A 19349-nucleotide genomic window follows, 5' to 3' on the forward strand; every position below is an offset into this window, starting at 1 on the left:
TTAATACATTTTTCCACCTTTGCTCCATATCCCTTGATACCCTTACCTAACAAAAATCTATCAATCTCAGTCTTGGAAATTTCAATTGTTCCCCAGCATCCCCAGCTTTTTGGGGGACAGTTACAGATTTCCACTACCCTTATCAAATCACTTTAAAGATCTCGATTAGCATCAGCAAAATTTATCAGCACTGTCTTAAACTAAACCTCACTCGTGTCGGTTTCAAATTTAGCAAAGAGCGGCAACAGGAGAATTGAAATCAGCCTCGTATCACACGGACTGGCTGCTGAAACTGGGCTGAGTGTCAGGCCCGCGTTCGTTTCTACTACTAGGTGGAGAGAACAGAGGGAGGAGCAGAGAGACTGGAAGAGGGGGAATGGGAAACTGGGAAATATGGAGGTGGAGATAGACTGTGGGAGGGGAAATGGAAAATGGGGAAAGAGGTGGAGAGAACCTGAGAGAGAGAATAGAAAAAGAGGGAAATGGAGAGGTGGAAAGGATGGGAAATAGAGGGAAACACGAAAAATAGAAAAGACTGACAGGAAGAATGGAAAACAGGGAAATGGAGAAGCTTAGGGGGACGGAGAGAATGGGAAAGAAGGGAAAAAGGACAAAATTGCAGAGACTCACTGACAGAGAATGGGATCAGAGTGGAATAGGGCACAGGAGGGAAAGATGAAAGATGCATGGAGACTCATTGACGAGTTGCTAGCAACGAGGTCTTCAGTGTACAGTTCAAACATGACTCTCTCTAATTTATACCCCACTGCTGTGGCTAAATATTCTCTCCTTGCAGTGATTGGAGATAAGAAACATAAGAATTATTAGGAGCAGTATTAGGCCATACGGCCCCTCGAGCCTGCGCCACCATTCAATAAGGTCATGGCTGATCTTCGACCTCAACTCCACTTTCCCGCCCGATCTCCATATCCCTTGAAGTTCAAAAATCTATCTATCTCAGCCCTGACTATACTCAACAAGTGAGCATCCACAGCCATCTGAGGCACAGAATTCCAAAGATTCACAACCCTTTGAATGAAGAAATTCCTCATCTCAGTCCTAAATAGCCGACCCCTATCCTGAGACTATGCCCCCTAGTTCTAGACACTCCAGCCAGGGGAAACAACCTCTCGGCATCTATCCTGTCAATCCCCTTCAGAATCTTGTATGTTTCAATGAGATCACCTCTCATTCTTCTAAACTCCAGAGAGTAAAGGCTCATTCTACTCAATCTCTCCTCATAGGACAACCCTCTCATCCCAGGAATCAATCTAGTGAACTTTCGTTGCACCCCCTAAGGCAAGTATGTCCTTCCTCAAGTACGGACACCAAAACTGTACACAGTACTCCAAGTATGGTCTCACCAAAGCCCTGATGTTAAGCATACTAATTAATAAGTCTACTAATATCTCTAAATCAAACTTAATTTTACCCTCTGACAGCATTGATTTATTGGGTAAAGCAAGAGCTCAATGTCGTTTTTTTTTGTACACAGTGGTAAATTCATATACAGGAGTCCAGGGTCTGTCCCTCAACCACCTTCCCTGGACACCCATTCCAGCCTGTGTATAAGGAAATACTTCCTGGTGCCTGTCCTGATGTTACCCTCCGCCACCCTGAACCTGAATCAGTAGTTTGCGGTTTAGTTCCTCTTGCAATTGCAAATGGAAATTCTGTGAGGTGGGCCAAAGGTCCCTGGTGATATTGTAATGGTCAGAGATGGCCAGGGTCCACCCTCCAGGCCCCTCCTCCTCTCCTCTAGTTCTAGTTCTAGCTCTAGCTCCGCCTCACAACACCGGCCGCTGGTTCCCGGCCGCAACCACACTCACCCTTCAAGGCGCCGAGCAGCGGCTCCTTGCTCGACATCTTCGTCTCCCGACAGTGGCTCGGTCCACCGGAAACGGTGCCACTGTACCCCGCCCTCTCCGCAAACACTGCCGCAACCCAGCCTCCCTCCCTCAGCATAGCCGCCCCACCCTCACCTCACCTCACACCCCGGCCCCAGGGGGCGGGCGGGGCTAACTGAACACACCCATCAATCAGAGGGCTGGGCGGGGCTAACTGAACACACCCATCAATCAGAGGGCTGGGCGGGGCTAACTGAACACACCCATCAATCAGAGGGCTGGGCGGGGCTAACTGAACACACCCATCAATCAGAGGGCTGGGCGGGGCTAACTGAACACAACCATCAATCAGAGGGCTGGGCGGGGCTAACTGAACACACCCATCAATCAGAGGGCTGGGCGGGGCTAACTGAACCCACCCATCAATCAGAGGACTGGGTGGAGCTAACTGAACACACCCATCAATCAGAGGACTGGGCGGGGCTAACTGACCGCACCCATCAATCAGAGGGCTGGGCGGGGCTAACTGAACCCACCCATCAATCAGAGGACTGGGCAGGGCTAACTGACCCCACCCATCAATCAGAGGACTGGGCGGGGCTAACTGAACACACCCATCAATCAGAGGGCTGGGCGGAGCTAACTGAACCCACCCATCAATCAGAGGGCTGGGCGGGGCTAACTGAACACACCCATCAATCAGAGGACTGGGCGGGGCTAACTGAACACACCCATCAATCAGAGGGCTGGGCGGGGCTAACTGAACACACCCATCAATCAGAGGGCTGGGCGGAGCTAACTGAACACACCCATCAATCAGAGGGCTGGGCGGGGCTAACTGAACATACCCATCAATCAGAGGACTGGGCGGGGCTAACTGAACCCACCCATCAATCAGAGGACTGGGCGGGGCTAACTGACCGCACCCATCAATCAGAGGGCTGGGCGGGGCTAACTGAACCCACCCATCAATCAGAGGACTGGGCGGGGCTAACTGACCCCACCCATCAATCAGAGGATGGGGCGGGGCTAACTGAACACACCCATCAATCAGAGGACAGGGCGGGGCTAACTGAACACACCCATCAATCAGAGGACTGGGCGGGGCTAACTGAACCCACCCATCAATCAGGACATGGGTGGGAAGAACACTGAAGATCTGTCAATCAAGGGTGTGGCTAACTACAGACTCATCTGGCAATCAGGACATGGGCGGGACTAACTGAGGAGCATAGGTGCAGGAGTCGGCCATTCAGCCCCTCGAGCCTGTTCCGCCATTCAATAAGATCATGGCTGATCTTCTACTTCATTTCCACATTCCTGCACTATCCCCATATCCCTCGATTCCCTTAATATTCAAAAATCTATCGACTTCTGTCTTGAATATACTCAATGACTGAGCCTCCACAGCCCTCTGAGGTAGAGAATTCCAAAGATTCACCACCCTCTGAGTGAAGAAATTTCTCCTCATCTCAGTCCTAAATGGCCGGCCCCTTATTCTGAGACTGTGACCCCTGGTTCTAGACTCCCCAGCCAGGGGAAACATCCTCCCTGCATCTACCCTGTCAAGCCCTGTAAGAATTTTGTATGTTTCAATGAGATCACCTCTCATTCTTCTAAACTCTAGAGAATATAGGCCTAGTCTACTCAATCTCTCCTCATAGGACAATCCCCCCATCCCAGGAACCAGTCTGGTGAACCTTCGTTGCACTCCCTCTATGGCAAGTATATCCTTCCTTAGGTAAGGAGACCAAAACTGTACACAATACTCCAGGTGTGGTCTCACCAGGGCCCTATATAATTGCAGTAAGACTCTTATACTCAAACCCTCTTGTAATAAAGGCCAATATACCATTCGCTTTCCCAATTGCTTGCTGTACCTGCATGTTAACTTTCAGTGATTCATGTACAAGGACACCCAGGTCCCTCTGAACACCAACATTTCCCAATCTCTCACCATATAAATACACTGCTTTTCTATTTTTCCTATCAAAGTGGATAACTTCACATTTCTCCACGTTATATTCCATTTGCCATGCTCTTGCCCACTCACCTAGCCTGTCTATACCTCCTTGAAGCCTCCTTGCATCCTCCTCACAGCTTACTTTCCCACCCAGCTTTGTATCATCAGCAAACTTGGATATATTATATTTGGTCCCCTCAACCAAATCATTGATGTAGATTGTGAATAGCTGAGGCCCAAGCACTGATCCTTGCGGTACCCCACCAGTTACAGCCTGCCAACCTGAAAATCGCCCGTTTATTCCTACTCCCTGTTTTCTGTCTGTTAACCAATCCTCAATCCATGCTAGTATATTACCCCCAATCCCATGAGCCCTACTAGTTACAAAATCAAAAAACTCTAACAGATTTGTCAAACACGATTTCCCTTTCATTAATCCATGTTGACTCTGCCCAATCCTATTATTATTTTCCAAGTGCCCTGTTTCCACATCCTTAATAATAAATTCTAGCATTTTCCTTACTACTGATGTCAGGCTAACTGGTCTGTAGTTCCCCATTTTCTCTCTCACTCCTTTCTTAAATAGTGGGGTTACATTTGCTACCTTTCAATCCGCGGTAACTGTTCTAGAATCTATGGAATTTTGGAAAATGACAACCAATGCATCCACTATCTCTATAGTCACCTCTTTCAAAACACTAGGAAGTAGGCCATCAGGTTCAGGGGATTTATCGGCTTTCAGTCCCATTAATTTCTCCAGTATGATTTTTTTACAAATAATAATTTCTTTCAGTTCCTCATTCTCGCTAGAGCTTTGGTTCTCCACTATTTCCAGGAAGTTTTTTTGCATCTTCTTCTGTGAAGACAGACACAAAGTATTTGTTTTATTTTTCTGCCATTTCCTTATTCCCCCTTATAATTTCTCCTGTCTCAGCCTCTAAGGGACCCACGTTTACTTTAGCTAATCTTTTCCTTTTTACATACCTCTCAAAGCTTTTACAGTCTGGTTTTATGTCTCTCGCTAGTTTATTCTCATATTCTAATTTCCCTTTATTAATTTCTTGGTCCTCCTTTGCTGAATTCTAAAATCCTCCCAATCTTCAGGCTTACGACTCTTTTTGGCAGCATTATAAGCCTCTTCCTTTGATCTAATACTATCTTTAACTTCTCTTGTTAGCCATGGTTGGACCACTTTTCCTGTGGGGTTTTTGTGCCTTAAAGGAATATATATTTGTTGTAAATTATGTACTAATTCTTTAAATGCTAGCCATTGCTTCTCTACCGTCATACCTTTTAATGTAGTTTCCCAATCTACCTTAGCCAACCCGCCCCTCATAGAAACATAGAAACATAGAAGATAGGAGCAGGAGTAGGCCATTCGGCCCCTCAAGCCTGCTCCGCCATTCAATGAGATCATGGCTGATCATCCAAATTCAGTACCCGGTCCCTGCCTTCTCTCCATATCCCTTGATCCCTTTAGCCTTAATATATTTAATGAATTGGCCTCTACTGCCTTCTTTGGCAGAGAATTCCACAGGTTCACCACTCTCTGGGTGAAGAAATTCCTCCTCATCTCTGTCCTAAATGGCTTACCCCTTATCCTTAGATTGTGACCCCTGGTTCTGGACTCTCCGACCATCGGGAACATCCTTCCTGCATCTAGTCTGTCCAGTCCTGCTAGAATTTTATAAGTTTCGATGAGATCCCCTCTCATTCTTCTAAACTCCAGCGAGTACAAGCCCAATCGACCCAATCTCTCCTCATATGTCATTCCTGCCATCCCAGGTATCAACCTGGTGAATCTTCGCTGCACTCCTTCCATGGCAAGAACATTCTTCCTCAGATAAGGCGACCAGAACTGCACACAATACTCAAGATGTGGCCTCACCAAGGCCCTGTACAACTGCAGCAAGACATCCTTGTTCCTGTACTCAAACCCTCTCACTACGAAGGCCAACATACTGTACCATTTGCCTTCTTAACCGCCTGCTGCACCTGCATGCTTACTTTCAGCGACTGGTGCACAAGGACGCCCAGGTCTCGTTGCACTTCCCCTTCTCCCAATCTATTGCCATTCAGATAATAATCTGCCTTCCTGTTTTTGACACCAAAGTGGATAACCTCACATTTATCCACGTTATATTGCATCTGCCATGCTTCTGCCCAATCACCCAACCTGTCCAAATCATCCTGTAATTTCTCGGCATCCTCCTCACAGCACACACGTCCACCCAGCTTTGTGTCGTCTGCAAATTTGGAGATATTACATCTAGTTCCCTTGTCTAGATCATTGATATATATTGTGAATAGCTGGGGCCCAAGGACCGATCCCTGCGGTACCCCACTAGTCACTGCCTGCCACTCGGAAAAAGACCCGTTTATTCCAACTCTTTGCTTTCTGTCTGCCAACCAGTTCTCTATCTAAGTCAATACCTTGCCCCCAATCCCATGTGCCTTAACTTTACACGCTAGTCTCTTATGCAGGACCTTTTCGAAAGCCTTTTGAAAGTTCCAATACACCACATCCACTGGGTCTCCCTTATCTATTTTACCAGTTACATCCTCAAAAAATTCCAGTAGATTAGTTAAGCACGATTTACCTTTTGTAAAGCCATGTTGACTTTGTCCGATCCAGTCACTTTTTTCCAAGTGCTCTGCTATTACATCCTTTATAATGGACTCTAGCATTTTCCCCACTACCGATGTCAGGCTTACCGGTCTGTAATTCCCCGTTTTCTCTCTACCACCCTTTTTGAACAGTGGGGTAACATTAGCTACCCGCCAATCCATGGGTACTGTTCCAGAGTCTATCGAATTTTGGAAGATGACCAGCAATGCATCTACTATTTCTAGGGCCACTTCCTTAAGTGCCCTAGGATGTAGATTAGCAGGCCCTGGGGATTTATCGGCCCTCAATCCCATCAATTTCCTTAACACCATTTCCCTACAAATACTGATTTCTATCAGTTCCTCCCTTTCATTAGACCCTATGTTCCCCGACATCTTTGGGAGGTTATTTGTGTCCTCCTTTGTGAAGACAGAACCAAAGTATGTATTTAATTGGTCTGCCATTTCTTTGTTCCCCATTATAAATTCCCCTGATTCTGACTGCAAGGGACCTACGCTTGACTTCACCAATCTTTTTCTCTTCACATATCTATAAAAGCTTTTACAGTCAGTTTTTATGTTCCCTGAAAGCTTACTCTCATACTCTATTTTCCCCCTCTTAATTAATTCCTTTGTCCTCCTTTGTTGGGTCCTAAACTGCTCCCAATCCTCAGGTTTACTGCATTTTCTGGCCAATTTATATGTCCTCTCCTTGGATCTTATGCTATCCCTAATTTCCCTTGTTAGCCACGGTTGAGTCACCTTTTTTGTTTTATTTTTATGCCAAACTGGGATGAACAAATTCTGTAGATAATCCAAGCGATCTTTGAATGTGTGCCATTGCCCATCCACCGTCAACCCTTTGAGTGACATTCCCCAATCAATCCTACCCAACTCGCGCCTCATACCATCGTAGTCTCCTTTATTTAAATTCAGGGCCCTAGTCTCTGAGTCAACTATTTCACTCTCCATCTTAATGAAGAATTCTATCATATTATGATCGCTCCGACCCAAGGAGCCTCGCACAACAAGATTGCTAATTAATCCTTTCTCGTTACATAATACCCAGTCTAATATGGCCTGATCTCTAGTTGGTTCCTCGACATATTGGTTCAAGAAACCATCCCGTATACACTCCAGGAATTCCTCCTCCACAGTATTGTTACTAATTTGGTTAGCCCAATCTATATGTAGATTAAAGTCACCCATGATAACTGCTGTGCCCTTGTTGCACGCTTCTCTAATTTCCTGTTTAATGCCATCCCCGACCTCCGCATTACTGTTTGGAGGTCTATATACCACCCCCACTAACGTTTTCTGCCCCTTGGTATTTCTCAGTTCTACCCATACAGATTCCACATCATCAGAGCTAATATCCTTCCTTTCAATTGTGTTAATCCCCTCCATTGTTTTCAAGATGGCGGCGCGCACGGACGCAGCGGCTTTGTCTCTCCCGAGACTGAGCGTTTTCACCCTCCTTCTGAGTCTCTTCTGGACTCTGCTGATTCGGGAATTAAAGGCTGACCTACCGTACAGCCGGCAGACGCTCCTAGACATCGGGGCCGACTGCGTGCGGCTTACACTCGGCGACATCGATCTGCCTCCCGACATCGCCCGACCCCCGGGACCAGCGTGGAGTCCTTCCCCAGCCGGAAGTCAGCGCAGATCGCGCAGAGAACGCAAGCAGAAGCGGGGTAAGAGGGCAGGTATCCAAAACAGGCTGAAGAGGGCCCCACACAAACCCTCCTTCCCAATTATTTTCCTGGCCAACGTCAGGTCACTGGAGAACAAAATGGATGAGATCAAATTGGATCTCTCCACACAGAAAAGGACAAAGGAATGCTGCGCCAAGATCTTCACAGAGACCTGGCTGAACAACGGCATCCCTGACACCACCATCCAACTGGAAGGACGCACGGTCTTCCGCGCCGACAGAACTGCAGACTCCAGTAAGAGCAAGGGAGGCGGTTTGTGCATTTACACTAACAATGCCTGGTGCACTAACACTGATATAATTGATAGATCCTGCTCGGCTGATTTGGAATTCCTCATGGTAAGGTGCAGACTCTTCTACCTGCCTCGGGAATTCACGGCTGTTATCATCACTGCGGTCTACATCCCACCACACGCTAATGCCAAACTAGCACTGAAGGGCCTCTACAGTGCCATCAGCGAACAACAAACTGCGCACCCAGACGGAGCTTTTATCGTCGCGGGGGACTTCAATCACATAAACCTAAAAACTGTACTACCGAAATTCCACCAGAATGTCTCCTGCCCCACAAGAGGGGAGAACACACTGGATCAAGTCTACACGAGCATTGTAGACGCTTATAAGGCCATTCCCTGCCCCCACCTTGGGAAGTCTGACCACCTCTCCCTGTTTCTAGCCCCGGCATACAAACCGCTCATCAAAAGAGGGAGAACATCAGTGAGAGCAGTGAAAGTATGGCCAGAGGGGGCAGTATCAGAGCTTCAGGACTGCTTCGAACGCACTGATTGGGGCATGTTTGCCCATAATGACATCGAGGAATACGCATCCACAGTGCTATTCTACATCAACAGCTGCGTCGAGGTCGTCACGACCCATAAAAATATCAGGACATACCCCAACCAGAAACCCTGGATGAACGGAGAGGTCCGCTCACTGTTGAAAGCACGCGACGCAGCATTTAAATCTGGCGACGCGGCGGCTTACAGTGCAGCTAGGACCAACCTAAAAAAGGGTATCAGGACTGCCAAAAGGAAACAGACACTGCGGATAGAGGATCACTTCCGCAACAACTCGGACCCCCGGCGCATGTGGCAAGGCATCCAGTCCACCACTGACTACAAGGGCAAAAACACCAGTCCCCCGGTTAGCGATGCCTCCCTTCCGGAGGAGCTTAACAACTTCTACGCCCGCTTCGACAGGGACAACAGGGAGCCGGCTACCAAAGCCTTGCCACCCCCGGAAGACCAGGTGCTCACTCTGTCGACCTCCGACGTAAGGGGTGTTCTACGCGGAGTGAACACACGAAAGGCTGCTGGACCGGATAGCATCCCTGGACGGGTACTCAAGGAATGTGCTGATCAGCTGGCTGATGTCTTCACCGCCATCTTCAATCAGTCATTGGCCCAGGCAGTAGTCCCTACATGCTTCAAGACCGCTACCATTATTCCTGTGCCAAAACAAACAGCTGTGACGTGCCTGAACGACTATCGACCTGTCGCACTCACACCCATCATAATGAAGTGTTTCGAGAGACTGGTCTTAGCCCACATCAAAGCCAGTGTTCCTGCCTCCCTTGACCAACACCAGTTTGCCTATCGTGCAAACAGATCAACGGAGGATGCAATCACAACTGCTCTACACTCGGCACTGAATCACCTAGATGGTAAGGAGACCTACATCAGAATGCTGTTCATAGACTACAGCTCAGCATTCAACACTATCGTCCCCAACAACCTGGCCACCAAACTCCAAACTCTTGGCCTGAACACTTCCCTCTGCAACTGGACCCTGGACTTCCTAACAAACAGACCCCAGTCTGTCAAATTAGGTAACCACACCTCCCCCCCCCGACCCTGAACACGGGGGCCCCACAAGGATGTGTGCTGAGCCCCCTCCTCTACTCCCTCTTCACCCACGACTGTGTGGCTGTTAATGGTTCCAACACCATCATCAAGTTTGCGGATGACACCACGGTAGTAGGCCAGATCACCAACAACGATGAGTCAGCCTACAGGGAGGAGGTCCAGCATCTCGTGAAGTGGTGCGCCGATAACAACCTGGCCCTTAACACCAAGAAAACAAAAGAAATCATTGTGGACTTCAGGAAGTCCAAAGGCGGAAGTCACACCCCCATCCACATCAATGGGGCTGTGGTGGAAAGGGTGGACAGCTTTAAGTTCCTCGGAGTCCACATCACGGAAGACCTCTCCTGGTCCCTCATCACCTCCTCTCTGGTGAAGAAGGCCCAGCAGCGCCTATATTTCCTAAGGAGGCTGAAGGGATGTAATCTGTCACCCCTGATCCTCTCTAACTTTTACCGCTGCACTATAGAGAGCATCCTGACAAACTGTATCACAGTATGGTATGGCAGCTGTAGCTACTATGACCGGAAAGCCCTGCAGCGGGTAGTCAAAACTGCCCAACGCATTACCGGCACCCGTCTACCGACCATAGAGCACATATACCAGAAACGCTGTCTACGGAGGTCACGGTCCATCATCAAAGACCCTACCTACCCCAGCCACAGTCTGTTCGCCCTCCTGCCATCTGGGAGACGCTACAGATGCATTCGCACCCGTACGACCAGATTTAGGAACAGCTTCTTTCCCAGGGCTGTCATCCTACTGAACTCCACAAATAGACTCTAAAGCCTGCACATCTGCCAATGCACTTTATTATGGTTATATTTATGTTAATATACTACAAGCCAAATGTATGTTGAATGTTTAAATGTCTTAATCCAAATGTACACTCTCGGGAGCCGCAAGCCTACATTTCGTTGTACTGCACTTGTGCACTAACAATGACAATAAAAGTTGATTTGATTTGATTTTAACCAGCAATGCTACCTACCCCACCTCCTTTTCCTTTCTGCCTATCTTTCCTGAATATTGAATACCCCTGGATGTTGAGTTCCCAGCCTTGGCCACCCTGGAGCCATGTTTCCGTAATCCCAATCATATCATATTCGTTTACCTCTATTTGCGCAGCTAATTCATCCACCTTATTACGAATGCTCCTCGCATTAAGACACAAACCCTTCAGGCTTGTTTTTTTAATGCTCTTAGATTTTTTAGAATTATTATTTACTGTGGCCATGTTTGATTTAAACCCTTGATTTCTCTGCCTGTCACTTTTGTTTTTCTCCTTCCTGTCTTTTGCTTTTATCCTTGTTTCCCTTTCATCTGTTTCCCCGCTCAGGTTCCCAACCCCCTGCCATTTTAGGTTAAACCCTCCTCCAGAGCATTAGCAAACACTCCCCCTAGGACATCGGTCCCGGCCCTGCCCAAGTGCAAACCGTCCAGTTTGAACTGGTCCCACCTCCCCCAGAACCGGTTCCAATGTCCCAGGAATTTGAATCCCTCCCCCTGGCACCATTCCTCTAGCCACGTATTCATCTGAAATATCCTTCTATTTCTACTCTGACTAGCACGTGGCACTGGTAGCAATCCTGAGATTACTACCTTTGAGGTCCTGTTTTTTAATTTACCTCCTAACTCCCTATATTCAGCCTTTAGGACCTCATCCCGTTTTTTACCTATATCGTTGGTACCTATATGCACCACGACAACTGGCTGTTCACCCTCCCCCTCCAGAATGCCCTGCAGCCGCTCCGAGACATCCTTGACCCTTGCACCAGGGAGGCAACACAGCATCCTGGAGTCTCGCTTGCAGCCGCAGAAACACCTATCTATTCCCCTTACAATAGAATCCCCTATTACTATAGCTCTACCCCTCTTTTTCCTCCCGTCCTGTGCAGCAGAGCCAGCCCTGGTGCCAGGAAGTTGGCTGCTGCTGCCTTCCCCTGGTAAGCCATCCCCCCCATCAGTATCCAAAGCGGTATATCTGTTTGAGAGGGGGATGTCCACAGGGGACCCCTGCACTACCTGCCTGTGCCTACTACTCTGCCTGTTGGTCACCCGTTCCCTTTCTGCCTGTGCCACCTTTATCTGCGGAGTAACCAACTGATTAAACGTGCTAATCACGACGTCCTCAGCATCGCGAATGGTCCAGTATGTATCCAATTGCTGCTCCAGCACCGCAATGCAGTCTGCCAGTAGCTGCAGCTGGACACACTTCCTGAACATGTAGTTGTCAGGGACACAGGAAGTGTCCCTGAGTTCCCACATAGCGCAGGAGGAGCATACCACGGCACCGGGCTGTCCAGCCATGACTTACCCTTTAATTAATTGAAATTAAATTAAATCAAATCAATCCCACCAATTACACTACAGATAAATGATATATGTTAGGGCCCTGGTTTACCAACAGTCCCCGCTACACCACAGAGACCCTAGAAACTATAAACCACAGAGTTAGAGTTTAAAAAAGAAATACTCACCAACCAATCACTTACCTGCTTTCTGGTGACGTCACACTTCGATTACTTTTTACTTCTCTCCCTCTCTGAGATTGGAGATTAGTAAATGTACCTGGTCTCTGGGGGCCTTTTAAAGCCTCGCTGCTCGCGTTTCCCGCCACTGCCGCTGACGCTGTGAGGCCTACCTGGTCTCTGGGGGCCTTTTAAAGCCTCGCCGCTCGCGTTTCCCGCTGCCGCCGCCGCTGACGCTACATAGTTTGCTTTGTTTAGATTTAAGACCCTAGTTTTGTATTTAACTAAATCACTTTCAAACTCAATATAAAATTCTATCATATTATGGTCACTCTTCCCTAAAAGCCCCTTTACTACAAGGTTACAAGTTTCTCACACTACTTGCCCGACATTCAGTATTGGATGAGCAGAAATCTCCTACAACTAAATATTGGGAAGACTGAAGCCATTGACTTTGGTCCCCACCACAAACTCCATTCCCTGACCACTGACTCCATCCCTGGCCACTGTCTGAAGCTGGGCCAGATCGTTCGCAACCTTGGTGTTGTGTTTGACCCCGAGATGAGCTTCCGACCACATATCCGCTCCATCACCAAGACCGTCTACTTCCACCTCCGTAGCATCACCCGAGTCCAACCCTGCCTCAGCTCACCTGCTGCTCAAACCCTCATCCTTGCCTTTGTTACCTCTAGACTTGTCTATTCCAATGCTCTCTTAGCCGGCCTCCCATCTTCCACCCTACATAACCTTGTGCTCATCCAAAACTCTGCTGCACATTCTTAGCTCGCACCAAGTCCCGTTCACCCATCACCCCTGTGCTTGCTGACCTACACTGCTGTGAGAATCCCCCCTTTTTGGGACCTCTATTATTCCAAATAATTCGACGTTAACCCGTATTGGGAGCAGTGATTAAAACTTTATTGGGCATAAGCAAGGATCAATACAATTACTGTATCTTAAGCAGCAGTTTACAGTAAACTCTTGTTTAAACGGCACTTAATCATCCAGAATACTTTAATAACCGGCAAAATAGATAACCGGTAATCTTGCCGAATCCATCCAGCACTCATTTTGCCGAGTCCGAGTCTCCCGCGGTGGCCGAGTTAGTCAGTGGTTTTTATTTTTGTTTGTGTTAAAATTTGCCTTGGTAGGTATACCTCTCTGTTATCCAGAATTTTTCATCAACCGGCACCATCCTGAACCCATAGGTGCTGGATAAGAAAGAGTTTACTGTATAAGAAAGAAAGATTTGCATTTATATAGTGCCTTTCACAACCGCCGGATGTCCCAAAACACTTTACAGCCAATGAAATACTGTTTTTTTTAAAGTGCAGTCACTGTTGTAATGTAGGTAAGGTATAATGAAGCGTTATACCACCCCGTTATATCTTGGATAAAAGAAAGAGTTGTCTGCATGCACCCTCTGGTTCATGCCCCAGGGCCGTATCCACCTCTGAGTATCTCCCCGATTTACTGAACTCGACTCTAATCTTCTACCCTTAACCCCTGCTGGTGTCCCCTTCTTATACCGTTACTTTCAATTCACACCTATGGAGCTTCCCTGGACCTATCACTGGCTGACACTCAACCTTCCTTTTTTTTTCCACAGGGTCTCTCATGTCACCTGACCTTACCCAGTCCTTCCTTTTTTGTACTTTTCCACAGCAGTTAAACTATTTCAAGAACCTTGGTTCGGCACATAGGCCCCTTCCCTATCTGTCTGGTTTCTATGTTGTTATCAGTCTAGTTCTTGCTACGGTTCAGCAGATCCCAACCCCACCTGTGTCGTGTTATTCTCAAACCGTTATAGCCTCATGATCCTTCAAGGTCTTGCTGCACTACTTTTTAATGCTTTATTGTTTAGCTTTGTGTACTTTGCCTTGTAAGCTAATTATGATTGTCTACATATATGTGTGTATAAAGAAAGTAAGTGTGAATAAACAAATTAACAAGCAAAAAGACTATAATCTTACACAGGCTCCCAGTCCGACAATGCCTCAATTTTAAAAAATCCTCATTCAAATCCCTCCATGGCCTCGCCGCCACCCCCCACCCCCCCCCGCCCATCTCTGTAACCTCCACCAGCCCTACAAGCAATGTTCCCTGTAAGCTGTGCTTTGTTCTGCGCAGCCTATTTCTTTTAATGCGCAGTCGCTTTAAATTTCTGCGCATGCGCAGTATTTACAATGTAAAAGCCAGTTAGCAGCCCGCGCGGGTCCTTGCAGACGCGAAGCTTAGCAGAAACATTGCCTGCAAGCCTTCAAGATCTCTGTGCTTCTCCAATTCTGGCATCTTGCGTATCCCCGATTTTAATCGCTCCACCATTGGTAGCTGTGCTTTCAGCTGCATTGGCCCTAAGCTCTGAATTCCCTCCCTAAACCTTGCCACCTCGCGACCTCTCTCTCCTCCCTTAAGATGCTCCTTAATACCTACCTCTTTGACCAAGCTTTTGGTCATTTGTCTTGATATCTCCTTCTGTGGCTCAGTGTCAAAATTTTGTTTGATAACGTTCCTGTGAAGCGTCTTGGGAATAAAAACAGAAAACGCTGGAAAAACTCAGCAGGCCAGGTAACATCCGTGGAGAGAGAAACAGAGTCAACGTTTCAGGTCGAAACCCTTCGTCAGGACTGAGAAAAAAGGCAGGAAATGAAACAGATTAAAAGGCCAGTTTGGGGGCTGGGAAATGGGGATGAAAGAACAAAAGGGAAGTGAAGAGACATTAAGAGGTATTCAAAACGAGACGAGATGGTAATAGGACAAGTAAAGAGACAAAAGATGGCTCCAGATGAAGTGTGAATTGCGCTGGCAGAGTGAAAGACAGTTGCCATGTGGGAGAGAAAAAAAAGGGAAAAGGCACAAACCAAAGGTGTGGATAAAAAATCTATCTATATATATAAATCGGTACTTCTGTCTGTCTGTCATTCTGTCTGTCTGTCATCGCGTGTGCGTCTGTCGGGTATGCGCTCAAAAGTTACAGGGCGTACCTACGCGCGCGTTACCTCCAAAGAAAGCTTACGCTTCCGAGACGGTTTTAAGCGTATTTACGTTTCGGCCGGGCTAAAATCGCGCCCGCGGTATCCGAAAAACCTTAACATTCCGCTCATTAGCATCTCATTATCCGCTCATTAGCGACAGAGTGACCTCGAGCTCGACCAATCGTACGCCGGGTTGCTGGCGTGTGCCGCCGGGCCAATCGGTGCGTATGTGGCCGGGCCTTATCGTTCTGAACCAAGGTGAGTCGCCGCCATCTTGATTCCAAACTTTTCCGTTCTTTATCCCACTTTCTGCATCTTTAAAAAAAACGTTGCTTTTAAAACACATATTGTTTTTAAAAAAAATGATTTAGAAAACGAATTAACTTATCTAATCTCATTAATTTTCCTACCTTTCCCCATTTTTCCAGGTAGGTCTCGAAGCCACGGCTTCTCCTTCACACCCACGCCCGAGCTAGGCACCTCCCGGCCCCACTCGAAGGCTGGAGGGCCGAGCCTCAGCCCAGCGCCGCTAGGGTGCGCGCGCAGCAGGAGCTGAGACGCGGCGTCTCTCTCTGGCTCGGCCGGGGGGCGGGGCTTGCTGAGCGTCTCAAGCGTCACCCTGGCAACCGGCCCCCCGGCCGTCTCGCACAGCCGCAATCGGCGGTCTTCACCTCGGGGGGGGGGGGCGCGATCCTCGGAGGGGGCCGCGACCCTCGGGGGGGGGCCGCGACCCTTGGGGCGGGGGGGCCGCGACCCTCGGGGGGGGCGCGACCCACGGGGGGGGCCGCGACCCTCGGGGGGGGCGCGACCCTCGGGGGGGGGGCCGCCAAGCGTCACCCTGGCAACCGGCCCCCCGGCCGTCTCGCACAGCCGCAATCGGCGGTCTTCACCTCGGGGGGGGGGGGCACGACCCTCGGGGGGGGCCGTGACCCTCTGCGGGGGCGCGACCCTCGGGGGGGGGCCGCGACCCTCGGGGGGGCCGCAACCCTCGGGGGGGCCCCTCCCCCCCTCTCCCCCTCCCTCCCCCTCCCTCTCTCCTCCCCCCCTCTCTCCCCCCTCCCCCCCTCCCCCCCTTCCCTTCCCCCCCGCCCCCCCGCCCTCCCTTCCCCCCTCTCCCTCCCTCCCTCTCCCTCCCCACCCCCCCTCCCCCCCTCTCCCTCCCCCCCTCCCCCTCCCTCTCCCTCCCCCCCTCCCCCCCCCACCCAGTCGCTCTCTCTCTCTTCCAACAACAACATGCCCTCGAAAAAGCCTCGGCACCGCCGGGCACTTCAGCTAATATCTATCTATATATATAAATCGGTACTTCTGTCCTTCTGTCCTTCTGTCTGTCTGTCTGTCTGTCATCGCGTGTGCGTCTGGGGGGTATGCGCTCGAAAGTTACAGGGCGTACCTACGCGTGCGTTACCTCCAAAGAAAGCTTACGCTTCCGAGACGGTTTTAAGCGTATTTACGTTTCGGCCGGGCTAAAATAGCGCCCGCGGTATCCCAAAAACCTTCAATGTTCCGCTCATTAGCATCTCATTATCCGCTCATTAGCGACAGAGTGACCTCGAGCTCGACCAATCGTACGCCGGGTTGCTGGCGTGTGTCGCCGGGCCAATCAGTGCGTGTGTGGCCGGGCCTTATCGTTCTGAACCGAGGTGAGTCGCCGCCATCTTGATTCCAAACTTTTCCTTTCTTTTTCCCGCTTTCTGCGTCTTTAAAAAAAACGTTGCTTTTAAAACACATACTGTTTTAAAAAAAAATGATTTAGAAACGAATTAACTTATCTAATCTCATTAATTTTCCTACCTTTCCCCGTTTTTCCAGGTAGGCCTCGAAGCCTCGGCTTCTCCTTCGCACCCACGCCCGAGCTAGGCACCTCCCGGCCCCACTCGAAGGCTGGAGGGCCGAGCCTCAGCCCAGCGCCGCTAGGGTGCGCGCGCAGCAGGAGCTGAGACGCGGCGTCTCTCTCTGGCTCGGCCGGGGGGCGGGGCTTGCTGAGCGTCAAGCGTCACCCTGGCAACCGGCCCCCCAGCCGTCTCGCACAGCCGCAATCGGCGGTCTTCACCTCGGGGGGGGGCGCGACCCTCGGGGGGGGGCACGACCCTCGGGGGGCCCCCCGCCCTCCCTCCCCCCCGCGCCCCCCCTCCCCTCCCTCCCCCCCCCGCTCCCCCTCCGCCCCCCCTCCCCCTCCCCTTCCCCCCCTCCCCCTCCCCCCTCCCCTCCCCTTCCCCCCTCCCCCCTTCCCTTCCCCCCCTCTCCTCCCCTTCCCTTCCCCCCCTCCCCCTTCCCTTCCCCCCTCCCCCCTTCCCTTCCCCCCCGCCCCCCCTTCCCCCCGCCCTCCCTCCCCCCCCGCCCTCCCTCCCCCCCCCCCAGTCGCTCTCTCTCTCTCTCTTCCAACAACAACATGCCCTCGAAAAAGCCTCGGCACCGCCGGGCACTTCAGCTAGTATAAAAGTGTAATAGAGGCCGAGGTTATGATCTGAAATTGTTGAACTCGATATTGAGTCCGGAAGGCTGTAATGTGCCTAATCGGAAGATGAGGTGCTGTTCCTCGAGCTTACGCTGAGCTTCCGTGGAACAATGCAAGAGCCCGAGTACGGTGAGGTGTGAGTGGGAATGGGGTGGTGAATTAAAATGACAGGCGACCGGAAACTCGGGGTCACCCTTACGGACTGAACGGAGGTGTTCCGCAAAGCGATCACCCAATCTGCATTTGATCTCCCCAGTGTAGAGGAGACCACATCGTGAGCAGCAAATAGAGTATACTAGATTGTAAGAAGTATAAGTAAATCGCTGTTGCACCTGGAAGGGGTGTTTGGAGCCCTGGACAGTGGGAAGGGGGTGGTATAAGGGCAGGTGTTGCATCTCCTGCGCTTGCACGGGAAGGTGCCAGGTGAAGGGGAAGGGGTGCTGGGGGTGATAGAGGAGTGGATTAGGGTGTCTCGGAGGGAGCGGTCCCTACGGAATGCTGAAAGGGGAGGGGAGGGGAAGATGCATTTGGTGGTGGGGTCACGTTGGAGGTGGTGGAAATGGCGGAGGATGATCCGTTGAATGTGGAGGCTGGTGGGGTGAAAAGTGAGGACAAGGGGAACCCTATCGTGGTTCCGGGAGGGAGGGGCAGGGGTGAGGGCAGAAGTGCGGGAGATAGAACGGACACGGTCGAGGGCCGTGTCAACCACGGTAGAGGGGATCCTCGGTTGAGGAAAAAGGAAGACATGTCGGAAGCACTGGTGTGGAAGGTGGCATCATCAGAGCAGATGCGGCGGAGACGGAGAAACTGGGAGAATGGAATAGAGTCCTTACAGGAGACGGGGTGGGAGGAAGTGTAGTCCAGGTAGCTGTGGGAGTCAGTGGGCTTGTAGTGAATGTTGGTCAATAACCTATCCCCAGAGATGGAGATGGAGAAGTCCAGGAAGGGAAGGGAAGAGTCGGAGACGGACCATGTGAAAGTAAGGGAAGGGTGGAAATTGGAGGCAAAGTGAATGAAATTGCCTAGTTCAGGGCAAGAGCAGGAAACGGCACCGATACAGTCATCAATGTACCGGAAAAAGAGGTGAGGGAGGGGACCAGAGTAGGACTGGAACAAAGAGTGTTCCATATATCTCACGAAAAGGCAGGCATAGCTAGGACCCATGCGGGTACCCATAGCAACACCTTTAATTTGGAGGAAATGAGTGGAGTCAAAGGAGAAGTTGTTCAATGTGAGAACAACTTCAGCCAGGCGGAGGAGGTTGGTGGTGGATGGGGACTGGTTGGGCCTCTGTTGGGGGATGGAGGTGTAGAGGGATTGTACGTCCATGGTGAAAAGGAGGCGGTTGGGGCCAGGAAACTGGAAACTGTTAAAGTGGCGGCGGGCGTCAGAAGAGTCACGAATGTAGGTGGGAAGAGACTGGACAAGGGGAGAAAAGATAGAGTTGAGATAGGA

General features: G+C 50.1%; 1 protein-coding gene across 3 annotated transcripts in view; it reads right to left on the reverse strand.

The window, feature by feature from the left end:
* The window catches only part of LOC147102602 (uncharacterized), a 115668-nt gene extending 113695 nt beyond the window's left edge, over positions 1-1973 (reverse strand). Inside the window, exon 1 of one of the 3 annotated variants that reach the window (XR_015073032.1) lies at positions 1830-1973. Coding sequence is in view for 2 of the 3 variants with exons in the window: in XM_085963256.1 (XP_085819382.1) it covers positions 1830-1965 (136 nt within the window). In the remaining variant the exon portion in view is untranslated. The remainder of the gene's footprint in view (positions 1-1829) is intronic. The other 2 variants (XM_085963256.1, XM_085963257.1) reach the window with 2 other exon arrangements.
* Positions 1974-19349: the final 17376 nt, after the last annotated feature.

This window comes from Somniosus microcephalus, chromosome 21, assembly GCF_052327205.1.
Source record: "Somniosus microcephalus isolate GS21.2 chromosome 21, FLI_Smic_1.0, whole genome shotgun sequence".
Lineage (NCBI taxonomy): Eukaryota > Metazoa > Chordata > Chondrichthyes > Squaliformes > Somniosidae > Somniosus > Somniosus microcephalus.